General features: G+C 38.6%; 1 protein-coding gene across 3 annotated transcripts; it reads right to left on the reverse strand.

The window, feature by feature from the left end:
- Positions 1 to 10,927: 10,927 nt before the first annotated feature.
- rasgrp2 (RAS guanyl releasing protein 2 (calcium and DAG-regulated)) lies at positions 10,928 to 27,882 on the reverse strand. Of its 3 annotated transcripts, XM_081390532.1 has the most exons (18): positions 27,750 to 27,875; positions 27,349 to 27,505; positions 26,877 to 26,907; positions 26,371 to 26,473; positions 26,034 to 26,090; positions 23,523 to 23,654; positions 22,653 to 22,794; positions 22,373 to 22,546; positions 21,441 to 21,557; positions 20,837 to 21,118; positions 20,328 to 20,408; positions 19,945 to 20,052; positions 18,996 to 19,111; positions 18,740 to 18,881; positions 17,637 to 17,673; positions 17,271 to 17,432; positions 11,366 to 11,425; positions 10,928 to 11,236 (listed from the first exon to the last, which is right to left on the reverse strand). In XM_081390532.1, exons 2-17 carry the CDS (start codon positions 27,379 to 27,381, stop codon positions 11,370 to 11,372), a joined length of 1,773 nt encoding a protein of 590 aa, XP_081246658.1. In that variant the 5' UTR covers positions 27,382 to 27,505; positions 27,750 to 27,875; the 3' UTR covers positions 10,928 to 11,236; positions 11,366 to 11,369. The 3 variants fall into 3 exon arrangements, 2 of the variants coding, with proteins under 2 accessions (XP_081246658.1, XP_081246657.1); XM_081390531.1 differs by lacking the exon at positions 26,877 to 26,907 and having other exon boundaries at positions 27,750 to 27,882; XR_014031922.1 differs by lacking the exons at positions 17,637 to 17,673; positions 26,877 to 26,907 and having other exon boundaries at positions 27,750 to 27,882.
- Positions 27,883 to 27,900: the final 18 nt, after the last annotated feature.

Here is a 27,900-nt window from a genome sequence, read left to right on the forward strand (position 1 = left end):
ATGTTGGGGTAATGAGATTTGTCAAAGTGGTGTGTATGTGTAATGGTGTGTGTTGGAATGTCTGTTTACATGTATGCAAATGAGATTTGTCATAAATTGTTGAGTTTATAGCTACAAGTGAAAGAAAATGTCACGGTGCCGCAGGTATCTGGTTATAGAGGACACAATGGTGGACTAACAACCTATGAGTCGAGTAGCGAGTATTTTTTACATTTTGTCATACTTAATATATGATATTCATTATAATATATTTATATTTAATTGGCATTCACTTGATTTCTGTTTATTCGGCTTGGCATTATACTATAACTTTAAAAATTATATTTTCATGGTATATTGCTTGAGTGTTTTGAAGACACTCATAATTAATTTGTAATGTACTTATAACACAAATGAATAACACTTTAAAATCACTAATCAAGCGTGTAATAATGCTGCCTTCACATGCCATTGGAAATTTCCTACTTCTGAAGTTGCGATTACAAGCTTGTCGCATTCAAGTGCTTTGTTGTCAGAAAGAACAGGAATCATGGAGGATTCAGGACTTATTCTTGCCTAGTAATTTGGAAAATATTATTAAAGCCAAAATGATATTTAGCATCCCATTCATTGACAACCATATAAAAATTTACCGCGCTATACTCAGCTTGCTGACGATTCTGGATTTTCTGTCAAATACAGGCTATTTTCGCTGTGTATAATACATACAATGTGCTGGTGTGTCGGTGTTGGTGTGAACAGAAAGCTCTGGCTGAATTCGTAAAAGCATAGCATACTACTCTTACTATATTTTTTTACATGGCTCATGAAGTAAGTATATTATAGTAATGTGGTATTCTGAATCCAGCCACTGATTCTGCACTTTTAAAATAGTGGGTACCTTTAAAATAGTCCAAAACACATCTCAAGATCCACTCTGTCTAGTTGATTTGAATGCAAAAACATGTCTTATGTACATGCTTTTTTTAATCATTTTTTAGAAAAAAACAAACAAAAAAACACTGAAATTGATTTTTTTTTTAAATATATTTAATCAAAATGCTTTTGGATTATGCACAACATTGAACAAATGGATGTCAAACAAAAGGTAGTCTATGACATTTTTATGATAGGCCAACTTGTCTAGACTGTGTTTATGTCAGTTATATAACAGTTTTTGTCTACTTTTATACTGTAGTCAGACAGATGCCAGGTTCAAGGCAGAAATGTTTTGAGTAAATCACACACATAAAAGATAAAAATTGTAAGTATTTTGAACAGAAACTTTTTTACTGAAATATTACTGTGGCGAGAAGCAGGGTGGGGACGAGAGATGTGGGAATGGAGTGAGGTTGGTGGCGCTAGTGTGAATGCGTATCACCTGTGCGCAACACCGGTCTCGAGTCCCACGGAGGAGCTCCGGAAGGATAAAAGGAGGAGTGACAACAGTGAAGGATGAGAGAGGATAAGGCCCGGGACGTTTACGTTGGCTGCATCTGAAATCGCATTCTTTCCTACTATATAGTAGGCGAAAAACAGTATTTGACAAAAGAAGTGTGTCTTAATTCACAGTAGGCTACAGGCAAAAAGTACCCTAAGATGACCTACTTCTTCTGTCGAGATTTTGAAGTGTGTGACGGACACTTTACTATTATCCCACGAGGTCACGGGAGAGGACACACGCAAATGTAGTACGTAAGTAATTGCTTATTCAAAATAAGTACCTATTCAAAAGAGCATGCAATTTCGGACGCAGCCGCTGTGTTTTGCTTATGTTTGGGCAGCAGACATCTGTAAGGGCTGCCGCTTACTTTTTTGTTTTGTTGTTTATGTTTATTTTTGAGATTAAAGTTACGTTTATCGTTCGCCGGCTCCCACTTCCTTCTTTCATGAACTTGAACATTGGCGTTGTTTCCAGATGAAGCTCTACTTTAGTTTTCACGTGACAACACACCCACACCCGGAGTCAGGGATATGCACTGCCTGGTGAACTTTTAAGTTTTGATTCAGTCCTCATAGTTTTTTGTTTTTGTTTCCAGTTTTCCAGTTTGTGTTCCAGTTCCTCCTTGCTTTGTCTGTTGCCATAGTCATTAATTGAGCTACCCTAGTGTTGTCCTTCTTATTCATGTGGTTGCGTTCCCCTGGTTTGTATTTAAACATGGACACAACAGTAATCCATCTCCTCCTCCCAGAACAAAGACCATTTTTGGAGTATTTGTTTTGGACGCTCCAGCACGGAGGATCCCTTTCACATAGCCTGCGAACCAGAACCCAGCCGGCCACCAGCCACGTACGCGTCAGAGCAGCAACCAGAGCCCGCCACGAACATCGAGACAGAGCGAACCCCAGAGGCTGATGTTCGTGTGTGACTCAGCAGCTACATCCGTCGTTGAGGGCATGTTAGTGGATTTCGTAGGGATTGAGTGAAGCCCCGCCCACAGCGACCTTATTCAGAGCAGTGCCATGACAGGTATGAAAGCGAGGCTGTGAGGGATAGACTTACCATGTTTTCAATGGCATTCGCTGTAAAAAGTTGTATAAAGCTCCTAGATCACTTATAATTTTCCACAGCTCTGGCTGGCTGGGATTTTTGTTCTACAGAAGTTTCTTGGGAAGATTTTTTTAGCGTTTCATCAGCAGAACAATCCAAAAACACATGAAATAACAGTGCAACCCACTGAAGAGATGTATGCCTATGCCTCACAGCCTCGGTTTCATTCCCGTTAAAAATAAGGTCAAAACAAGGCTTTCCTCCACTCCCGGCCAGTTATTTGCAGCTTGCCATGTCGTAATAACCGTAATTTCGAGATGACAACACGTGACATTCTACTCAGAGCACGTCCTCGGGCTGGACTAACCGGACTAACAGATGAGCTCAGAATATGCTAAACTGCACGGTACTCGTTTTCTCATTGAAAACCATTACAGATGGAAACAGGTGATATTTGTGGCTTGAAACAAAATGAAAATGGCATGTTCTGCAATTTTATGGATGTTTTGCCCCCCAGATCTCCATGCCAGTCATGTGACTGAAAACAATGAATATAAGCTTGTTCAAAGTGAGAAAACAAAAAATGTAGGTAAACTTAAGTGTTCATGTTTTTTTTTATCAATTTGAAGGTGCGCTGTATATCTAATGTACTGTACTGTGTCTTTTTAATTTTTCTGGAATTTTCTCTAAAACAAAAGGGTTACGACTAGTTGAACATTTTGCATGTCCCCATTACAGACCTGCCACTGATTGCACACCTGCACCGGCGTTGTTTTGCATCCCATGAGCCTGCCGGTGCCAGCAGCACTCGTTGTGTGTGTGTGTGTGTGTGTGTGTTCCCATCTAATGATCATGACTTCCACACATCCTTCTTTTCTATCAGCTCACCGCAATTTAGTACAAATTACAGCCATCAGCTCCACCCACAAAGAATTGTAGCCGTCGATTCCTGAGGGAGCAATTCTTCAAATCTTCCTTCCACATGCCCAGGTAAGACGTGTTCACCCACAGGCCAGCATGCATGAATGCCCAAACTCGATGGCCCCGGTTACCCAATATAACCCTTTCAGCTGAACCCTGGCCAGCCATAACTTGATTTAATTACTATCTCATTACTCTCTGCAGCTGCACATACTCTGCCGACTCTGTCCTTCTACTCCAGGCTTGTGAATTCCACTCAATTGCCCCGGTTAATGGGGAGAACACAATAAAGCATCGAACACTTTTGTAGGTAGAGCTTCTCTACACGCCCTGACATTGAGCGCGAAACCTCAGAGCCTGAATAAGCCACGGAACAGCCGGGTTCTGTTTAGTGGCGCTGGGTTTACATGATCGCCAGCTACGACTACCATATTGATAGACCCTCCACTATGGAGCGGTAATGCAGCCTGAATGAACGGAGAACTAAAATCAGCCATGCACCCTCACGCCCACCGCTGGCGCTCGACTCCACTGTAATAGTTTCTATTTGTGGAAGAGGAAGGATATAAACAAATGCATTAGCTTTGCCTCACCACAGGAACAAAGGGGGAAAACAAGTCAAAGTGAACAGCGGGAAAGAGAGGAGGAGAGGCGGTGGGTGCGAAGAGAGAGGAAAGGCAGAAATGAAAATGTTGAGATTGGGATGTAAAACTGCAAAGTGGCGTGAACAGATAAGGGATGGAGAGAGAGAGGGAGGAGGAAGATGGTGTGAGTAGATCCAATCTCCAGCCCTGTCAATCAGAGCTGCAGTGTTTACTGCCCACACATTCCTGCCCCTCTTACAGGCATTACACATGCAGCGAAGAGTGTCTCGCGTCAGCCGTATTGATCATGTGCCAGGATGGACCGGCGGCCTCTGCTGATTGAATATGTTGGATGACTTCCATTGTGGAGCTTCGTCTTCAAAGTGGTTCCAAAGCTCTGGATCAAACGCAGAGTGTCGTAAGTGATTACGGATGGTAATGATAATGACTTTGTTCTGTTCTGGATGACTGTTTGATGAAGTTTGTTGGGCTACTTCAACTGCTCTGAAGTTCAAAGAGGCATGCCGAACACTTCCTGAAGTGAGTGAAATGGTTCCTGTCGTTAAATTGACTCTATAATAAAGTCATAAACTGTGATCTCTGTATAAATCTATAATAATTCTTCTACAATATCAGTGTCACAATGCAAGAACTGCTCATCCGTTGAAAAAATTACTATGGTACTCTGTATTTCTGCTAAAATCCCATTTTCTTTCTAAATTCATAACTTAGTATTAGACCACACTGTCATCAAAAATAATAAAATAGAGTTGTGACATAAAAATTCAAATTCTTCGTTAACTCACTCTCATGATTTTCCAAACCCATCCTGCTTTATTTTTTTCATAGAACAAAAAAGGTGAACACTAAACTTATCTAGGTGCGACAAAGCCATTTAGTGACCGGAGGCCATCAAGCTAAAATACAATATTTTACAATAAACTATATTCCAAGCCCTAAAGCCATATTATAACATTATGATATGCAGAAAATCTATTTTAATTGATAATTTGTGCTAACATACATTAAAAATGTAGTGCTTAAATATAATGTCAAACATCAAACGTAATTTGTTGGGTATACTGTATATGTACCCCTGTATTTGAGGGGCCGTTTACACAACACAATAGTAAATGAAAAACTTTTTATATGTGTTTTTGCTGTTCATTTACACCACAAAGGTGTTTTGGGGACCTGAAAATGCAAACTTTTATGAACAGTATTCAAAGTTTTTGAAAACTATACCGTTCATGTCTCTGTGTAAACTACAAAAACATGAATTTGTGAAAAAGGTGACGTCATTCGCATGCGTATTACGTGTTCAATTTATAGGCTTGAAATGTTTCTTTACAAAGTGACATCACCAACTACTGGCCTGTCACAATAATACATTGTTTTTAATCATTTTCGCGGATGGTTTTGACAACGTTGTTGTCTGTGCACGAAAAACTTTTTTCATTTTTAGTACATCGTTGTCGGTGCATGCCCTCAGTCTGTGTTTGTAAGTCGTTGCCTTTACACAACAGGGTAATGTTGTTGTGTCTCCTGTTCCCCCTGTGGATTTTGTCTCATCTTTTCCTTTTGGATTTATGTTTTCATTTTTGGTATATGGCCATCTGCTTTTAGCCTGGGTTTCCCCATGCTGCCTTGCGCGCAGTGCGATTTTATTCACGCTGCTAGGCAGCCTGGATTCCATGGACCAGATTTTCGCCTCAGCGAGGGAACCAATCACAGAACGGGGAGGGAGCAGCAAGACGACGACGACGTCTATGCGACACACCGAAGCAGTTTGTTAATATCTATGGATCCAACATGGCATCAGACGCGAAGTTACCTTTCGATGCAGCCTTAGTGTTCTAAGTAGTTTAGAACGCAAGTTTATTTCGTCTTCTTCCTCGCCGAATTTCTGTCGCTCTACATACGTCATCTGGTATAATTGAAACGACTGGCTATGAGCTACGTATAGGCGCATTTGACAGACATTCGTAGCGCCCAATAAACGGCTCTGGGCATTCGTAAACCACGCCTCAAATATGAGAAAATGAACATGTGGTTCCAATGAGACGTGGTCTGATGTTAGCCAGGCTAATCTGCTTTCCCGTTTGGTTTATCTTTTTTTGTTTTTGTGGAATAAAGACTGCTCGAGAATCAGACCCTCGTCTCTCTTCTTCCCTGCACACCGTAACAACCGTAAATCATGCAACTTAATTTCTTAATTGTAGTTTGTATACTTAAAGGCACACTATGCGGTGTCCGTTTTCTCAAACAGCGCCCCCTAGAGTCGCTGTGGAGTACTTGTATTACCGTTACTGTCATAAATACCACTCACGCAGAGCCGTCTCTGCACTCTTCTGACCGCGCTTTCTTCGTCGACTCTGCCATGATTCACGTCTAAAATGCGTGCTAGTGTCTTCCATAGAGGCTGCTTCATATGTTGTTGATGTATGCAACGTCGTGCCATAAAGCAAATCGTGATTCTCGCGAGATTTGTCAGGGCACCACCTCTCAAACGTGCATTGCTGGTTTTGCCAGCGGCAGTTTGCTATCGGGATGATTCGCCCTACTACGAGTTCATTTACCATCAAAATTATTTCGAAGCTGTTATATTAAGATACAATAAATTCACATAAAGGTCACATAAAGATAAAGGTCGCTAGTGTGACCTTTAACACTGTTTGAAGGAGATCCTGCAATATATTCATCTTAATGGTCTCACAGCAGTATCAATAATTGTATTAACTGTAGCAGTTTAGCATAAACATCATTTAAATGAGGGAAAGGTCTGTACACTGTGCAGTTCAGATGAGGATAGTAGTACAAATTACAATTGGGCCAGTAATGATGACTTCTTTTCAATGTCAGTGAAGTGACTGGCCCAGAATGGAGCATGACATAAAGCTCCAACTATCTTTTCTGACAGGCTCGTCTTCATCTCAGTAACTCTTACATTTTCATTCCCTCCTCTGACCTCAATCAAGGCCTTTCGCTTTTATCATAGCGCAATTTCCATCACAGAGATAAACTCATTTGCGTTTATGAAGGTCAATGACTGAATGAACACAAACGGAGAGAGTGACATGGGTTGGTCTTACAGCAGAATCTGATGTCATTATGAAGTTTCACTGTGGCACGACTCGGTACATAAGCAGCTCTCAAAGATATCAGACAGCTGAAGAATGCTGCAAAGCGGGACGGAGCCGGTGAAGGACGGAAAACCTACAGGCTGGGAAGCACACACACACACACACACCTAACAATACTGCACTCCTCCTGTAAATATACCCTTCCCAGAGCAACCACTAATGAATGTTAATTTCAGTCCCCTGGTGCTGATCCAATATGCTGATAAAGAAAGGGTGTGCATTTCTGTGTGTGTGTGTGTGTGTATGTACAGTATGTGTTTGAGGCCCTTGGGGCCACCTAAGTGTCTTATGGAGCGGCACTTTCATATTGAACATTAGTAAAATGGACCAGAACGCCTGGCTTTCTTCTCTTGTCTGTAATTAACGAGTGGATTATTAAAATGAAGCCGTAGATAGTTCCCTTAAGCATGTTGATTCCATAACATAGAATTAGGAGCTCCATGCAGATGCTCCGACAAGGGTAACTGTATCAGGTGCAACTATCAGTGGTGCTCGGGGGCTCTCACGAGACCCACGCCATCCCTGACCTCTGCTGCGGTTTCCTCTCACTACTCACTTTCGAAAATCCTCCAGAAATAGAAGAAAATATTGATATTCGACCTTGTGTGGGGTTATAGTATCATCTTGCAAATCCACAAAGTGATAAGCTGCATACAGTCTTGCCACTGAAGCCACATGGCAGCTACATGCTCAAAATATTATAATTCTAACTTCGAGGAAAATAATAATAATCATTATTAATAATAATATTATTCCAAGTCATTACTAGAGAGTTATCATGTTTTTCACTTTAGAATACTGATCCAAATTAGTAAATCCTTCTGAAGGATTTGGTAATATTTGAGTCATAGTGGGTTACCATGACCTTCACTTTAGAATTAATTAGGCCTATACATTATGCATTATTCATGTGAATTATGAACATAGGGTATATAGTAGTTTGCTAATAGTGAACTACCACATTCAACTGAGCGCTATTTTTTACTAATTTGTTAATCAGAGTTTCTTGTTTGTTAATAGTAATTACTTTAATGTTAAGAGTGCGTTACTCATTTGTTCCAGTGTAGTTGTTTGTTAATGGTGGAACAGTATTCTAAAGTGTTACCCATATAACTTATGGTTATGAACTGTAAAATACACAGGCTCCACACAATACCTATAGCCAGTGTTCGAATTGTCAAAGCTCTTGGGGGTAAACTACTCATTTTAACACATTCAGGACCAGTATTGGAACAATCTTACCCCATATAACATTACATAAAATAAAAAGATAATTTTATATGCTGCTATCTTTTCTTTCCATCCTTTCTGTCAGTGTTATGAAGAATATAAACAGAACAAAAACGATGGTGAGCACAGCATTTCTTTAAAAGAGAGTGGCAGCTTTGCTTCATTAACTGCTGTTTAGAACAACATACAGTGACCTAAAAAATAAGTGAGAATTTGATACGATTACGATGCTGATGACCGTTAAACACGTCATCACAGTCTGTGAAAATTCGCCATCGAGACAATTTCTCTTTTTTGTCGTCATATTTTTATCAGTTTGTAAAAAAAAAAAAAAAAGTGTAATTATTGTCATGATTCATATATTTCGTCATATTTGTTATCGTTGACAAAAAAGCCTTCTTCTAATGAACATTTTCATCAGTAGGCTAATAATGTCCTTAATTGAGTAGGCCTAGGCTAGATTTAAAATTATATTTTTAATTCAGAATGGGTTGCTAGCTCCAATCGAGATTTTATTTTTCTAAGAATTACGTTAGATGGCTAATTACAAATGTCCGACTATTATAAAAAAAAAAAAAAAAAAAAAAACTATTTACAGATCAAGATTATAGGCTAATAATAGTGACTGATAACTGAACTATAATCAAAATGCTTGCTACGGATGCGAAAAACGCAGAAAATCTAACCTGATTCGATTTTTTTTTTGACGGACGAAAGTTTCGGAGGCAGTGTAGGCTACAAGCGTGATTGACAACGCGAGGTCGTATTTATTTTTTAACGTGCGAAAATTTCGGACGCGAATTTCGGACTCATTGTGCAAGGGCCTTAAGATAAACACTTATTCAGTATCAGTAAATTAGGTTTACCAAACAATCATAAAAGAAAGAAATTATCTTACCTTCATCGTGAGATGAAAATGAGGATTCACTCTGCCAGACTCTCGTGAAAGTGCGTCTCTATAGCACGAAATGTATTTCTTTATTTCTCAAAAACTATTTTTGGCGTATAAATGGCACGAGAAATAAAATTGGTGCTATAGATACGCACTTTCACGAGATCGTGTTGGCCAGTTACACAGCGACGTCGCGGTCTGTAAATACCTTAAGAAAAAAGCCCGAAAATGCCTTTGAGAAAGAATATATATATATATATATATATATATATATATATATATATATATATATATATATATATATATATATATATATATATATAGCCTACATATTCTTTCTCAAAGGCATTTTTCGAAAAATTACCGAAAAATGGTGTGTGTAGGCTATATATATTGCGTAATAAATTATGTTTCTAGTATTTTAGTTTTAATGAAAAACCAGAGGACCCCCCCCCCCCAAGGTAATTTTTTGGGGCCTTATTGGGGTGTCCCTTGAATGCTAATGGTAATGCTAAAGAATCCCCCTCAATTCGAACACTGCCTATAGCTTAATGCCTGGTATGTTGGGGTAATTTTTCGAAGCCAGTAACCATATATTTTTATTCTCAGTGAATTTGCATTTGCAAAGCATTTGACATGCCACAGAACTTGTTTTTTCTTTACAGTCTACGGCTCTACGCACGGAACTGAAGACAGTAATAGAAGCCTTGAAGTTTGTGATTTAAGCCGTGCCCACACTGCCGCCTGTGGTTTCATAGCAATTTTTTCTCTCACGGTTCACCGAAGTGTTAAAAAATAACTTTAAAAGCTCATGTTGATCAAGTGGAAAGCACAACTTAACTGTGAACATAAATGTAGCTTTGTAGCTAAAGGTCAACCTGCTAGATTAACCCTCTGATCTCGGCCAATTTCAGCTGATTCACACAGCATGTTTGCAGTAAATAGTGCAATACAAAATCCTTCAAACTTGCTTATCTTGCTTCCGTTTTCAGCTTACAGCTGTTTGATGGACAGTGAATATGTCGACGACGCCGTTTCCTCAGCAACATCCCTTGACAATGTCATATCTTTTTATGATCAAATAAATAAATAATAAATAATGACAAACAAACAGTAGACTATAGGCTACTATCAATGTGATGAAATGTTATATTTTTATCTCCGCGGCAAAACAACAACAACAACAACAACAACTACATGTAGCCTACATCACAGAAAACAAATGATTAATATGCATAATAATAATATAAACAGAAAAACAGAAAGCAAATGAGGCAGCACAAGATCTTGTCATATCAGTCTCTCAATTTAGAACAACAGCGCCTTCTGTTGGTGTGAAATTAAAGCCTGTGATGAGAGATGGCCGAGGCACAATGGTGTCTGCAACACGTCATTCATTTGACCTTGTCCTCTCTTCATAATTCATATCATGAGAATTAAAGATATCAATGAAATCATGCAGTTACATGAATTCCAATTTAAATACTATTCTCAATTATAATACAATTCTCACTTAAGCGCAGTGTCAGATGATCATACTACATATATATATATATATATATATATATATATATATATATATATATATATATATATATATATATATATATATATATATATATATATATAGGCCTGTATATAAATGTGATGTGCTAGTTTTTTTTAGTTTTTTTGTTGTTGTTTTTTTGTCATTCCAATCACGCCACAGCATTTCTTGTGTTACCAAAAAACCTTTACCTCCATTATAAGTTCAGGAAACTGCAGGGGGAAAAAATAAAATATATATGACCTCTTCAAAAAAGTGGTACTTTTTTCAGATTTATTTTAAATCCATGTACTATTTTCTGAGTAACAACCCACGAGAAATCACAGTATGAGAATTCAAGAGAATGGATCACATTGGACAATAAACGCATGAACAAACACACGCTGCTTTGGAGAACAGTGCTGCGCTCTCTGCTGCTGCGGTTGCTTATGGATTTGCTCCAGGATGTTCCTATGGAAATAGAGAGGAGAGGAACATATCTAATGCCAGTTGATGGATTTCTCTTCATGAGAAAGACTTAATGAAAAATCTCTCAACCACGAGGTGAATGTATTGGCAATATGCATCTTATTTTCTTACCTCATCAAAGGTGGACATCAAAAACCTCATCCAGTTCCTCCTGAGAGCCGTCTGTTATGACTGTGGAGGTAGAGAGAGAGAGAGAGAGAGAGAGAGAGAGAGAGAGAGAGAGAGAGAGAGAGAGAGAGAGAGAGAGAGAGAGAGAGAGAGAGAGAGAGAGAGAGAGAGAGAGAGAGAGAGAGAGAGAGAGAGAGAGAGAGAGAGAGAGAGAGAGAGAGAGAGAGAGAGAGAGAGAGAGAGAGAAAGTCACTACAAGTTACTATCATCGTTTATTCTTAAAGAGATGGATAGTATGGTAGGATCTGTACAGGATCTGGTTTTACTGGGTAAAGACCACTAATGAAAATGCTTTTTAAAATTGAATCACAAATGTGTTTTTTTTTTCAATCACACTGAATTGTATTCAGCTTGACAATAGGCAAGGCAAGGCAAAGAAATGAATTAATATAATCACAAAATAAAATCAAGGAAAATTAAAACAGTCATAAAAGAAATTAAAAGAGATATTGTTACATGTCTTTGGACTCTATTCTTAGGCCACATTTAGCCGGGTATTTAGAGAAACAAATATTTTTCCCCCCCTCCGTTTTCAAAAATAACATTGTGCACACAACATCGTTTTCAAAAAAAGTTGTCGTTCACATCAACCCGCATAAATACAATGGGCGGCAGTGTAGGGAGAAGGATAAAGCCATGCAAGCCAATCAGAATCCTCAAAATCGACAACAACGAATAGCACGAGCGACTTCCTGTTCCTTTCAAAACAACAGACATGGCGCGAGGTTCGTTTGTGTGGACAGACAGCGAAGCAAATGCAAACAGGCCAAAAGCGTTTGCACAAAAGTAAAAATGAGTACCACTTTAACAGCATCCATGATCAAATAGTAGCCAAACAAACTCTAAACATAGGGCGCACACATGACGTAAGCATTTTCTGGCGCATAATGTGACGTTTGAGAACCTAAAACCCCGTTTCTCCCAGTTGACACGGCAACACATAACCGGCGTTTTCAGAAATCTCCACTTTGGCCGGAGTTTTTAGAAATAATCGTTTTCTGGGATAAAAACGGCGTTTTCGTGTAAATGACAGGCCAAAACGCAGGGAAATATCTGCGTTTTCCCATCGTGTAAACGGGGCCTTAGTTCCTTTTGGTCAGTTTCCCGCCATTCATTTGTTCCCATGGTAACCCTCCTCATTAGTTCTTTTGGTTCAGCTGTGTGTCAATTATCTTGTCAATCAGTTCCTCCCTGTCACCTGTGTATTTAAGTCTTAGTCTTGTACTGTCAAGTGTTCTGTCGTCGTCTTTATTGGATGGTTGTTTTTGAGTTTCTCTTCCTGTTCTTTGAGGGTTTTGATTAAAAGACTATTTCCTGAAATCATCCTTCGTCGTGTGCTTCACTGATAAACTTTTCATCTGGCAAAACACTGGTGTATCATATTTTCCCCAACTCCCAGTTTTACTCTGAGATTTTCCCATGGTGATTAAACTGTCTGTGGTGTTATTTCAGAGCCTAAGAAATCTATTGGACGTCTCCGATAGACCCGATTTTTCCCTAAAATCGGACAGGAGGAGCTCTAGGACTGACTCACGGGTTAACCTTGGGTTCTCTGCCTCATCAGTCCGCACCCCAAAAACCCATTTGTTCGGAAGCTCTTGGAATGGAATCGATCCAGTCCGCACCCCACAGAACCTTGAGCTTAATCACGTCAAACTCACTACTCCACCACAGACCCAGGCCATCAGCATGGTTTCATCTCTCTTACCCAATTCTCATTGGAGTTCAGTTTAGAATAAAAAGGAGGATGCAAAATAAAGTACAGTGTTATCAGTCGGACATACAGTGGCACAGTACTCATTCAGTAAATGCACAGCTAAACAGATGTGTTTTGAGTTTGGATTTGAATGTGAGCACAGTAGGAGCACATCTGATCTCTTCTGGAAGGCGTTTCCAGCTGCGGCTGGCATAATGGCTAAAAGCGAACTCACCATGCTTAGAGTGAACACTTGGTATTTCTAGCTAATGTGATCCTAATGATCTGAGCGATCTGTTAGGTTTATATTTAGTGAGCATATATGCAATGTATTGAGGTAGGCCATTGAGTGATTTATAATCCACCCTGCTGGTGATGAAAGCATGAACAAGTTTTTCTAAGTCTTGTCTGGAAATAAAGCATCTAATTCTTGCAATATTTTTGAGATGATAGTATGCTGATTTAGTTATTGCTTTGACATGACTACTGAAACTAAGGTCTGATTCCAGAATCACACCGAGATTCCTGACTTGATTTTTAGTTGTTATACCCCTAGCGTCAAGGTAGGCGCTCACCTTGAGAACTTCATCTTTGTTTCCAAACGCAATGACTTCGGTTTTGTCTTTGTTTAACTGAAGAAAGTTTTGCCACATCCAGCTATTGACTTCATCAATGCATTGGCACAGGGAGTCAATGGGGCTGTAATCGTTAGGCGATAGGGCTAAGTAGATCTGTGTGTCGTCTGCATAGCTGTGGTAAGCAATTTGGTTCTTTTTCATTATTTGGCTCATTGGGAGCATACAGGTTGTTGAATAGGAGTGGCGCAAGATTTGAGCCTTGAGGGACTCCGCATGTCATGAATATCCATTCAGACTTATGGTCTCCTCACATAATAACCTCTCCCTCCTAAGTGTGACCTGAACCATTTTAGGACTATCCCAGAAAACCTGAGCCAGTTTTCCAGCCTGTCAAGAAGTATGTTATGATCGACAGTGTCAAATGCAGCACTGAGGTCGAGTATACCAGAATTGATGTTTTGCCGGTATCACTATTGAACCGAATATCGTTTATTATCTCTGTGCTGTGATGTGGTCGGACACCAGATTGAAAATTGTCAAAGTATCCATCTGAGGTTAGGAAGTTATTCAGCTGATTGAAGACAAATTTTTCAATGAACTTGCCTATGAAAGGAAGATTTGAGATTGGTCTGTAATTGCTCCATATGTTGCTATCCAGATTGCTCTTTTTCAGGAGGGTCTTGACAACTGCAGTTTTAAGGAACTTTGGAAAAGTCCCAGAGAGAAGTGAGGAGTTCACCATTTCTATGAGATCTGCTTCTAAGCAGTTTAACACACTTTTGAAAAAGGAGGTGGGGAGTGTGTCAAGAGTGCAGGTTGGTACTTTAAGTACCCTTAAAGTGCTGTACTGTTTCTTCCAAAATGTTACCATCAATTTCTTCTAAATCAGACATCAATTCTGAGGATGTGGTCTGATCTGTCTTACCTCAGTGCTACACGAGGATATGCTGATCGCCTTTCTGATATTATTGATTTTCTCAGAGAAGATAAAGCAAACAATTTTTTGTTGAGAGCATTTCACTGGGAATCTGGCTTGGGGGGTTTGTTAGACTCTCTACAGTAGCAAAAAGAGCGCGTGTGTTATTCATGTTTCTGTTTATAATATTTGAGAAGAAAGTCTGTCTAGCTTTGCCTAGTTCCACACTGAAAGCATGAAGGTTGTCTTTATAGATGTTAATGGACTACAATTTTTTTCTTCCGCCACATGCGCTCAGCTTTTCTGCATTGTCTTTTCATATTTTGCACTTCTGTTGAGTTTCTCCAAGGTGCTTTTTGTCTGCCACTCTTCTTCCTGACTTTCTCAGGAGCAATATCATCAATTACACTCTGTACTTTTGAGTTAAAGGACTCAAGGAGAGAATCAACAGAGTCCGCAGATATGCTTGGTGTTAAAGATATGGCCTTCATAAATAGCACACTAGAGTTCTCATTTAAGCATCTCTTCTTGACAGACACAGATCTAGCTTCAATAGTAGGAGAAATCAATATATCAAAGAAAATACAGAAATGATCAGACAGTGCTACATCCTTAACAATCGATGAAATTTTTTAGACCCTTACTTATAAGTAAATCTAGAGTGTGTCTACGATTGTGTGTGGGTCTGTGTACATGTTGAATCAGATCAAAAGTATTTAAAACAGTTATGATTTCTTTTGCCATATTGGTTTCTGCATTATCTATGTGAAAATTAAAATCCCCAGCAATAGCAAAGCAGTCAAACTCTAAGGAAATTGTTGATAACAGTTCTGTAAAGTCCTCAGCAAAGGCTGGAGAGTATTTTGGAGGCCTGTAAATAATGCTAAGTAAAATGCGTGGAGCACCTTTTAACACAATGCCCAGATATAATCGAAAGACAGGTAATTCCCAAATGATACTTGCTTACATTGATAGACATCTTTAAATAGAGCAACTACACTCCCATCTCTCCTCCCCGCTCTGCAGACACTCATAAAAGTTAAGAGGGGCTGTTTCATTGAGGACTGTTGCACTGCAGCTGTCTTCTAGCCAAGTTTCATTTAGAAGCATACAATCTTGGCTGTTTGTGGTTATTAAAGGGATGCTTCGGAGTAAAATCAACCTAGGCTCCTTTGCACCATGACCTCGAGCCAATCACCCCCCCCCCCCCAGAAGCCTTTTTTCACTTTGTCGAACATTATTAAAGTTAGAGTTTATTTAGAGATATCAGCCGAATGGCTTAGTGCAGGCGCTAATGGATCCTAGGCTGTGTCTCATAAATTACCCCACTAATAATGCCCAGAATGGTACCAAACTTCTACAGTAGTACAAATAGGTTCTGTACTCATAAAAAAAGGCATTGGAAAGTTTGTGGGTTTGTGGGGAAAGTTTGAAAGTTTAAAAGTGATTAGGGAAAAGCACGTAAAAGTCCTGTCAGAAAGCCAGTATATCCAACATTTTTTATTATTTTTTTTCCAAACTGTTGACAACTTAGTGTTAACTAATAATTGTTGCAAACTGGTACTACCAACAAAATATTAGTGCATTCCTGGAACTGGGCGTCGTTACACTACATCCGTATGCATCGCTTTCTGCCAGGACTTTTACATGCTTTTCCCTAATCACTGAAGTGACCTCGACGAGCGGGTTAGCGGTAGCCATCAGACAAGTGTCATTTAAATAATGACTCCTGATGTACTTACAAACTTTCCAATGCCTTGTTTTATGAGTACAGAATCTATTTGTACTACTGTATAAGTTTGGTACCATTCTGGGCATTATTAGTGGGGTCATTTATGAAATACAGCCTAGGATCCATTAGTGCCTAAACTAAGCCATTCGGCTGATTTCTCTAAATAAGCTCTAACTTTAATAATGTTCAACCAAGGGAAAAAAAGCTTCTGGGGGGGTGTTTGGCTCGAGGTCATGGTGCAAAGGAGCCTAGGTTGATTTTACTCCGAACCATCCCTTTAAGTCATTTACTAGAAGTGATTTATTTTTAAGTGATCGGATGTTTAAAAGTGCTAACTTGACAGTATTATTTTTTCCCCCTCAGCAATCTTAGTTTGACATGTAACAGGCAGCAGATTAGATAGGTTTGCCGTACGGCTTGAGAAGACCTTATACTTTCTATCATGTAATATAACAGAAATAGAAAAAGATACAGGAACACTGGGTTCCCGCTTGTTCTGTAAACATTTGAGGAAGTTACTGTTATCATAGCGGGGACCCGACACATATCACTGTAACAATACATAGACCTTTACAGTAAAATATTTTTTAATTAATTTAATTTACTTTATTTGCAGGTACATGAGGATTCCTACACATTTACAGTAATATATTGTTGATTATTTTATTTGTAAGTAGAATACATCTGTTCTTTGTAAAATATTTAAAAATACGAGTCACATTTTGATTTAAAAAACAATTTAACTTGGTTAAGGTATATTTATATATATATATATATGTGTGTGTGTGTGTGTGTGTGTGTGTGTGTGTGTGTGTGTGTGTGTGTGTGTGTGTGTGTGTGTGTGTGTGTGTGTGTGTGTGTGTGTGTGTGTGTGTGTGTGTGTGAGTCTTGTATTCAAGTACACTTGCGTATTAATGTGCATTTACCTGGGGACTCTGCAATCGGCTCTGTGCTGGTGGGAGGCGGAAAGCTGAAGGAGCGCGAGGCCTTAAAGGAAACGTCCTTGTGACAACTGACGCTCTGTGCCCGCTTGCGGCACTCAATGGCCAAACGACTGCAACAGTCTTTATGACAGCTCACCCCACACACTGAAAAAAATTACAGGAGGGTCACAATGCCACATCCACACACACACATACACACACACACACACACACACACACACACACACACACACACACACACACACACACACACACACACACACACACACACACACACACACACACACACACACACACACACACACACACACATACATAATAACACGCACAGTTCATTTGGTTTCATACCTTTGCATTTGCATCGCTGTTTGAAAAATCCCCATATCTGCAAGAATTAGCATATATAAAATAACTCAAAATGACAAAATATGTAAGAAAAAAATCTGTTTGAAAAGGATTCTGGGTTCTTCATTTCATTAAAATGAGCTACATAACACAGTTTGTAAACATTTTGTTCAATCCAGTCAGTTGCCATTGTAAGATGCTTTGAGTTGGAACTATATTCATATTTTTTATTCATAATTGGATGAATAGAAATCCAGACATGTTGATTTGAGTGTAACATTTCAGAAGTTATTAATCTAACAATATAATTCAAAAGTTTGGGGTTTATAAGAATTTAAAAATGTTTTTAAAAGGAGTATCTTATGTTCACCAATGCTGTATTTATTTGTAACAACAAAAATGTTTTGATCAATTTATTGCATCCTTGCGGAATAAAAGTATTAATTTCTATAAAAAACGGACCCCTTACTAACCCCAAACTTTTGAACGCTAGTGTATATAGTATATTTAATTTAGTTTTCTACCAAATTAAAATATAGTTAGATCTTGTTTCATTGCTCTAATGATATGACTGGTCGTGATTTGACATATTGTCATTTTTTTCAGAAATACTGCTTATTTCTTTATATGAAAATATTTTAATGAAGAAAAATAGACCTTTAATTTAATGACATGTTAAATTACATTTACTGAACATTTAAAAAAAAGAACACGAAAGAAAAAGGAAAACAGGTTCTGTTCTGGGGTGGATCTCGACAGGAAATTAGAAAATAGGAAGTGGTTACTATCTACACCCAAGTACCGTCTGTGAACACAACAACATCTTTCCCTCAGACACACCCAAAAACACACTGCTGCACACTGAGCGAAAACAGCACAAACACCATCGGAGACAAACATGAACAAATGCAAGCCATAAATACAATCTGGCTTCTGAGTGATAATAAAATAGGCATTATGTACATCTGTGCTTTTTGAAATAAATACAGATCTGGATGTCTGTTTCTCATGACAGTGAAAAGATCTTATTTCATCTTATGTGTGGGCTGTCATCACGTTGGAGATGAAGATAAAGAATTCGAGCCATAAATAAAATGTGTACTCACCAAGCGAGAGCAGTGCCGACAAAATGAAGGCTTGACGCTGCTCGTCTCTGTAAAAGTGTGAACAAAACCCATCTTACAGTTCTGTAAGGAGCTCGCCTTTGTGAAGTACTCAATCATCTCCTCTCGGCTAATTTTACAGTCCCTGGGAGAGAAAATGAAAAAGAGAAAGATGGGACCTTTACTGTACTGGAGACTATGACAAATGAGGGGAAATAATTCCTCTAGATAAACTGGACAGATGTCTTGATAAACCCACTGGTTTCGGTCCAGTTCATCAAACTTGCCGAGGTAAGGGAAATTCCTCCTGATGATCTCAAACTCTTCTTGGGAAATGTTGCCATCGCCATCGGTGTCAAAATTTTGGAACACTGACTGAAAATAAGACATCTTCCGATTAGTTCTTTTTCACTGCAAAATCATTTAGTACACAGCTCTCTGGAAAACTTGTCAAATGTATGCAATAGCGTGATCTTTCTTTTATTCAGCCATTCTATAACTATAAAGTTAATACAGCGTAACTTACATTTCAGACACAATATGATCAGTTATTTTTGCTCCACCAAATGAAAATATGTCCAAACAAAAATCAGAATGAACAGTTTGAAAGTTTTCCACTTATGCTCCTGAATTAATCAATGTTTGAATCGGTTGAGTGAATGATTCAATGACTCAATCAAAAAGTCAGTCACTTTTTTTATTTTATTTTTGAATGCATCAGTGTTTTAAATTAATTGGTTGAGTGAATGATTCAATGACTCACTCATAAGGTAAGTCACTTGTTTCACTTTGCATTAATCAGTGTTTTTGAACAAATTGGTTGAGTAACTTCAATGACTCACTCATAACGTCAGTCATTTATTTCGTTCCTTATTTAATACGTGTTTTTGAATCAGTGAATGAAAGAAAGTCACTATTCACAACCTGTTGATGTAATCAACAGAAGGAGTCACTGTGATACAGTAAAACAATACTGTTTTATCAAACACATATATAAATATAAAATAATATAGAATGATGCAAACTTTATAACTGACCACTGTCCCAGATATCCAACATAGTTAGTTTGTGCTAGTTTTACACAGCTCATTTTTGCATACATTTTGTGATAAAGACTTGCTCACTTTACTTTAACCTTTATTTACTATTCCAAAACTAAATTCTGTGCATTTATAATAAATGAATTGAAAGTAGTGCATGTCACATACCTCCACCATTTTTTCAATGTGCTTGTTGATAATCGCTGGATCTGCTTTGGGTTTGACTGAAGATGCCCACTCTTCTATTAGGGGAGACTGTGACTTTGAGCTGGAAGTCTAAGAAGCCAGAAATCAATGGTGTATTCACTTAGCAAGTGGAAATAAGGCACCACTAGATATGGATAAATGACTGGCGTCCGTTGCATGAACAGAATAAATATAGAGTAGTTGTTCAGTCTCCCAGCTGCAAGTCTACATAAGTGGATTATGCAAGCAATATGGGACAATTAATCTGTCAAATTGTGTCATGAGTGGTTGTAATTGGTGGTTCTACTTCATGGTGGCCACTGATTTGCTATCTGAGCAGATGGTGTGTCGTTGGGGTGACTCACTGATAGTTTAATACTGCGAGGCTCCCTCTGTAAAGATAGCTGATATATCTCGTCCTCTGAGTGGTACTGGTCCAAAGACACCTAGACAGATACAGAAGAAATGCAAATGATGAACAATAATTGATAACTGATGTAGATTTGACAAATCATTCAAAGGTCAACGTTTCCTGCTTAAATATCAATTCACTGAAAATGTTTATATTTAAAATAAATATTTAACCCAAAAGTACAAATTCTGTCATGATTTATGTATACTTATTTCTTTATAAAATTATACAAACAATATGTAAACTTTTGAACTTTCTATTAATCAAAGAGTCCTGAAATAAAGTTTAAAAATATTAGGCAGAACAACCATTTCCAACATGGATAATAATAAGAAATATTTCTTGAACACCATATCAGCATATGATTTCTGAGTAATGACTAGAGTAATGATGCTGAAAATTCAGCTTTGCCATCACTGGATTTTGATAACGGCAAACCCGTCCCACCCATAATAGACTCACTATAAGCAGATTCAGCAGGTCTGAATTGGCTTCTATATTGGGTGGAGTGCTTTGAATGAGCGCCAGCTCTTCCAGGATGGCATACAATTGATGGGTCTTGGTTAGGTTGACCCTAGTCTTCTCTGGGTCAAACCAATCAGGCAGGGCCACATGGACAGCAATCAGGTCCTTCAAATGCACCCCGAGGATGGGGAAGCGGAATCCCGAACATTCAGAGAATCGCTGACGGTAGCGACTGTAGTTTCCAGAGGAAGTGACCAGCTCCACCAATCCATCAAACACCTGATTAAACACAGAGGAGGCCATCAGTTAGGATGAAGGTCGCTGCAGCCGAAATATGAGGAAAGGGGATTTCAGAGGTTGGTACATGGGTAAAATATATTTCTGCTCATGTTTGGTTGCCTGATAACAGAGCACTTGACTTGAGTATTGATATTTCTGTGCAATCTGGCAGAGAGTATGAAAATGGCACTCAAGCCACCTAAAGCAAAGTGCAACTTAAGAATCTTATCTCCCATAGCCAGATTTGGAGTGTTACAGCTGTTTGTTTTTCTCGCCAGTATTGGAGGTGTGTTTATAAAAGCTGCTCTCTGGCAGTCCTTACCTTACGCGTCTCGCTGCTGATGAGCGCCTGGGTATCTTTGAGTCTAGCAATGGAGCTGTTGCTGAGCCCACCCACTACAGCCATCAGTGTGTTAAAGTTCTGCAGCTGCAGTAACCTCTGCGCACACACACATGCATTTTCATGTTTTCTGGGAACATTCCATAGACATAATGATTTTTATACTGTACAAGCGGTAGATTATATCCCCTAACCCTTTAAAAGCGGTTTTCCTCATGTGGACCAAAACAATTTCCCCACAATGACAAGGGATATTGACATCTTTGTGAGAGCATTTTGTCCCTATAAAGTAGGGTATACCTGAACCACACACAACAAACCAACTATAAGACGAGACCTAATAAAAACAGTGGGGTCCAAAAATCTAAGACCATCATGCATTTTTATAATTTAATCATTTTATTTTTAATCATCATAAAATTGAAAAATTAACATGAATTTAGACTGACAGCCGGATTCTAATAAAACATCTGACCTTTTCCCTTTTCTATAAGATCATATGATCACACACACATATGAAGAGTTCAGATGCAAAAGCCTCTAAATGCCATCTGAATTTTTTTTTTAGAATGATCATTTTTGTAAAACTTGTATATTTAAGTTAAGTAATTTCACTTAAATGACAATTAATAGGTAATTTGCATTGCCATTTAAGTGAAATTATTGAACTTAAATATACAAGCTTGATAAAAATGATCATTCTAGAAGAAAATTTTAGATGGCACTTAGAGGCTTTTGCATCTGAACTCTTCATATATATATATATGAATGTTAAAATCCTAAAATATTCTGTTTGTTTTCAGTTAAATTAGATTCTGAATCACAGATCTGCCATGTGGTCTTAAACTTTTGGATCCCGCTGTAAACAGATTACATGTCTTTAAATAAAAAGCAAGCAAGCGAGTTGGATTAACCTGGGCCACTTCGATGAATTCACTGATGACAGTGGCTCTCTGCTGAGCTGTAGGCTTACTGAGAACCATGATCTGGATCCACTGGGAAACACTGTTAAACAGAGTAATAAAACGCTCCAGAATAGGATTATCCACCGTGCAGCCGTGCATCACGAAACTGTGGTAGTCCTGGAACTGAGGGGGAACAGATTTTTCATTTGCGATATGAAATAAGACTTGAGGTCATGCTATTACAAGCACAAACGTGATTAAAACTGCATCTTTAAATTAAGAGACTTACTAGAATTTTGCAAAACGATTTGTACTCCATATACGTAAGGTGTTCAGCCAGGGTGGAAGCATCAAGGTGGTCGAAAAGAAGTGAGGTCTTGCGTTTCTTCCGAACAGTCTCATCTAGTTGACGTCGCCATTCGTATGATGGGCTACAGGCAAAACAAACAATACATTGTATTTCCGTTCTTTCGCCATATACCTATATATCATGTTGGCTATAATTCGGATTAGTGATTTATATTGATTTGATATTTAAGTAGATTTTAATTTAACTTAAAAATAGACACCTAAGTTTAATATGTACTAAAGACTCATTGACTTGACACTCTGGATCTATTAGGTGGTTCAAAAGTATTTTAAATGCAGTTCATACAATATTGATTGAATATACGAAGAGTTCAGATGCAAAAGCCTCTAAGTGCCATCTGAAATTTCCTCCTAGAATGATCATTTTTATCAAGCTCGTATATTTAAGTTCAATAATTTCACTTAAATGGCAATTAATAGGTAATTTTCATTGCCATTTAAGTGAAATTACTGAACTTAAATATACAAGCTTGATAGAAATGATCATTCTAGGAGGAAATTTCAGATGGCATTTAGAGGTTTTTGCATCTGAACTCATCTTTAAAAGGTTTTTAGATTATAATGAAAGCCAGCGTTATATATACTGTATATATATATATATATATATATATATATATATATATAGACTTTTCCATCATCTTTGACATTCTAATTTGTCATTGACCTATAACTTCTCAGCTGTTTGAGTGTCTCAGACATGCAGCTTGTTTGTGATGTTCAGTCCATATTCTCCAGCCCTCCGTATCAAAGGAGCAGCGTTTTGGGTGAATACTGTGGCCCTGTGACTCACATGCTGTCTATGTCGATGAGCAGGCTACGCCTCACATCTCCATTCTGCTCCAATCGCTCTTTCAGACCGCGGATCTGCTCTGCCAGTGCGGGGTTCAGGTCAAACTCAGCTGGGAACTCAGATATCCAGTACCTGACAGAGAAAAAGAGACAGAAGACAGAGAGAACTATGACACAGTGTAGCTGTGCATGAAATAGGTCTGGGCAAGACATCAGGAGGACGAGTATTTTCAGTGAATAGTCTTGCCTCAACTGTTTTATGTGAATTCACAATTCACTTCTGTGATCCAACCCAGCTGTCTTATGACACAGAGCATCACATTTTTACAGGAATTCTACACCAGATGGCCAAATAGTATTTGGACACATAAACACCACATAGATGCTTTTGCACATGTAATTTCAAAACCATTAGCATTAATAGGGAGTACGTCCTCTTTAAGAGTCTGTGCACTTCACACATAACATGTTTTTACTGTTTTTCTATGTAAATGCGATAGTCAGATGTGCTTGACCAGTGCACTTGCATATCGCATGTTTGGCAGCATCTCACGCATGACAAAACTTCTAAAAAAAGCAGTGTTTAAGTTAAAATAGGTTGCATTTTTTCTATTTCTCTACTTTGCGTCTCTCATTTTTAAAAGCAAAAATATGTTCTGTGGCCCCTAAAACGTGTCCCCTGAGGAAATGTGGAAGTGGAATGGAAAAAATATTGTTTTTTTCAAACTTGAGCATCAAGGTTTTAGATTGCAGCGTCATGCATGAGAAGCTGCAAAAGAGTTGCTTCATTGTTCACTGCTCCTCATTTCCTGAGCACGGGATATCAGTCGAAGTTCACTTCTCTTGACAAAATGCATTGATTCGGAACATACTATAACGTCAGTAAACACAGATGAAAAAGTCGTGCATATTAGTATAATGACATAAAATAGGCTACTACCATACATGAATGTAATATGTATAGCCTATGTCAAAATATATTTTTACATATAAATTAAATTAAATTCATATAAAATGTCATTTGAAAGAGCTAAATTGCTTTTAAAGGCAGGGTATGCGATTTGTTCCAGATACATTTTTTGTAATGCTGGTTGAATGTCTATTCACATCCTTATAGCAATCACTAAAAGTTAAGTGGTCTAAATGTTATATATCGTCTGTGGATGGCCCATACAATGTTTGTCCAATCATTCCGTTTGGTCCAAATGAATCTGCAGCAGTCAGGTGGTACAGGTCAGTGCTCTTTTATGTTCATTATTATTGTAATGCAATGTGCTTTGAGACATGAGGTAGTTTAACGCCATCTCTTGTCTCGTGATGCTTTGCATGCTGTGTGCGTTCATGTGTTTTGAAGGAGGTGTGGCTTTGGAAACGCTCTGAAGTGAGGGTGGGCTCTCATGCTTTTAATGCTAGCTTGCTATTGCTAGCCACTCCAAAAATTGCTTACCCTACCTTTAAGGTGGGGTTTTAAGTAAGGGTTAATGCCCGACGAGGTGTCCATTATCAGGTATTAATGGACGACGGCGAGGCGCGGAGGACGGTTGCCTCCGCCAAAGTCCATTAATACCTGACAATGGACACCTAGTAGGGCATTAACACGCTTATACCATGGTCACTTACGAAAGAAAGAAATATTTAATCAATTAATAATACTTTAATGTGTTTTAGAGTTAAAATCGTGAGGGTTTTTATTTATTAAGTCGAGCGCACTATTTAATATCTCCCGTATACAGGCGTTGCCAAGCAACGTGGCCACAGCGACCCGACCGCAGCAGTTGATCGGTGAGTTTGAGCCAGCGCAATCATTTAGAACTGTCATCAGGCAAATTGACGGGACGCCTTTCCTAGGTGTACATTATCACTTTTTAACGGACACCCTACAGCCAATCAGAATCGAGTATTCACCCAGACCATGGTATAAAAGATGATAACGCGGGGTTAAGGTCTGTGTGAAAAGTCAGCCCGTTCTCATCCTAGGGCGTCATATATTGACGCTTTTGACATTTCGTTGACATCGAACGCACATGGCACCCTTTAGCGTCAATATGAGATGCAGATAGAAATGGGCCAGAAGGCGCCTACTAGCGGTCTAACCCTAACCCTACACCAGACCTAAACCTACCCATAACCGAACAAAGCTCTGTGCGTCTCATATTGACGATAAAGGGTGCCATCTGCCATGTGCGTTCGATGTCGACGAAATGTCAAAAGCGTCAGTATATGACGCCCAAGGATGAGAATGCGTTGGAAAAGTCCATTTAAAGGCCATTTACATTCAGACGGAAATGATACTGGAAGAGAAAAGGTATGCTCCACTCTACTAAAAAGGTTTGTAGAATGTTAGGGCTGTACTTGATTTCATGCACTTGTTAGCATTGGGTTTTACTGAAATAGCCAAACCTTGGGTGTCACGCTTTTAGCTGCCATGTAGCGCAGGTACAGTTATTAAGCTTTTCATATGTCTATGTAAAAAAAAAAAAAAAATAGGTGAACAAATGGGTCTTTAACTTACTTGACAAGATGACAAATCTGAGACTGGCGATTTGCAGAACAATCCTGTTCCTGAGACCTGTAATACTGTCAAGGTAGCTCCACTTTATTACTATTATCAGCTGTGAGGAGAGTGATGGAAACAGTTTGTGATGCTGTCAGCCCTCTCTGTAAATGACTAACCCCACCCATGACCGATTGTACTAAGTGCTAAATGTCTGGCATAAAAGCAGGCCTATCACATCGGACACTAAATGTACAAAGACTTGCATTTATTTGGTATTTGACTTTAATGCTAGTTATTTGAAATGCAGAGTTCTCAGAAAGTATAATGTGACAGGTCTTAGGAAGGAGGATACTTGTGCATGAGTTTCTTGGCCAGGTCACTGGATGACAGGAACCAGGGATGCATGGTGAGAAACATTCGCACGAGAAACGTCTCCTTCAGAGCGCCTTCATCGTCTGTGAGGAAGACAGAAAACCAGACAGCGATTTGCACATGAATTAAAAAGAGTCCATTAGCCTATGATTTTAATTTAATAGCTTTAACATTTCTGCTCTTATAAAAATGTAATATACATTAACTGAAACAAACATTTTAAGCTAAATTCAACCCAGAGGTCTAAAAGCTAAAGTTCATCTACATTTTTCTTTGTCCATCCCAAGTGAAATGCAAAAGTAACCTGCAATTGTTACCTTAAAGAGCTGTTTTTAACTTGATTTAACCCATAAAAAAATATTTTGTTGGTATTACTTAATGTATTTAGGTTGATTCAGCAATATTGAATGATATTTAGGTTTTTGAATAAAACCAGTTAAAGGGATAGTTCACCCAAAAATGAAAATTCTGTCATCATTTACTCACCCTCATGTTGCTCTGTATGAATTTCTTTCTCCTGTTAAACACAAAAGAGAATATTTTAAAGAATGTCTGTAACCAAACAGTTGATGGTTACTAAAGTACTATTGACTTCCATAGTATTTTAGTCAATGGGGTCCATCAACTGTTTGGTTACCATCATCCTCAAAATATCTTATTTTGTGTTCAGCAGAAGAAAGAAACTCATTCAGGTTTGGAACAACAAGAGTAAATGATGACAGGATTTATATTTCTGGGTGAACTGTTACAATTTTTTCTAGTGCATTCTTAAAAGATTATTGTATAGTAATAGGGGGTCCCTGCTCGAAGGCCCCAGAGCTATAGAGAAATATTGAAGAGTGTGGGAGAGAATACTGATAAACAGACACAAGTACACAGTTGAAAAAGCCAGTGCTGTGCCGAATGGCTGATCAGATTGTTTACACAAGAGAAGGAAGAAGCAAATATGAGCACTGACCAAAGGCTTTGATGCAGGCTTCCACCAGCTCATCCACGCTGGCTGACTGATCCGATGAAACGCTCTCCATTCCTTTCTACTTCACTGTTCTCCACAGCCCCTCCTTCCCCCTCCACTTAATTTTCCACTCCTCTCTTTGATCCCTCTCTTTTTCAGTCTGAAAATGAGGCAACGGCATGAGCGGCAAAGGAAACAGAATCAATAAAGCAGAGAATGGTTTAGATGTGAGAGGTGTCACTGATTTTTCATTTTCATCAAAAGCACACAAATCCTGGTCACACATGGATAATACATCGAACAAGACTCATCCGGAGAAAAACAAGGTGCATAAAAGAAAAATCAAAGATCCATAGTAACCGTTCTCGGACAACAGTAGAAGAAACACTTTCAAAGGAACTTACCCGTTGAATCTGGCATCAGAGGTCCAACAGTGAAAACAGAAGTGCTAATGAACACCGTGTTTCAGGACGGCGCTGAAAACCACAGAGGGCCTCACTGAGGTTCACTCGGAGTACAACTGCCTGTACGCTTTCCTGTCAGTTGAGAAACTTA

Source organism: Scardinius erythrophthalmus (genome assembly GCF_964197995.2).
Source record: "Scardinius erythrophthalmus genome assembly, chromosome: 17".
Lineage (NCBI taxonomy): Eukaryota > Metazoa > Chordata > Actinopteri > Cypriniformes > Leuciscidae > Scardinius > Scardinius erythrophthalmus.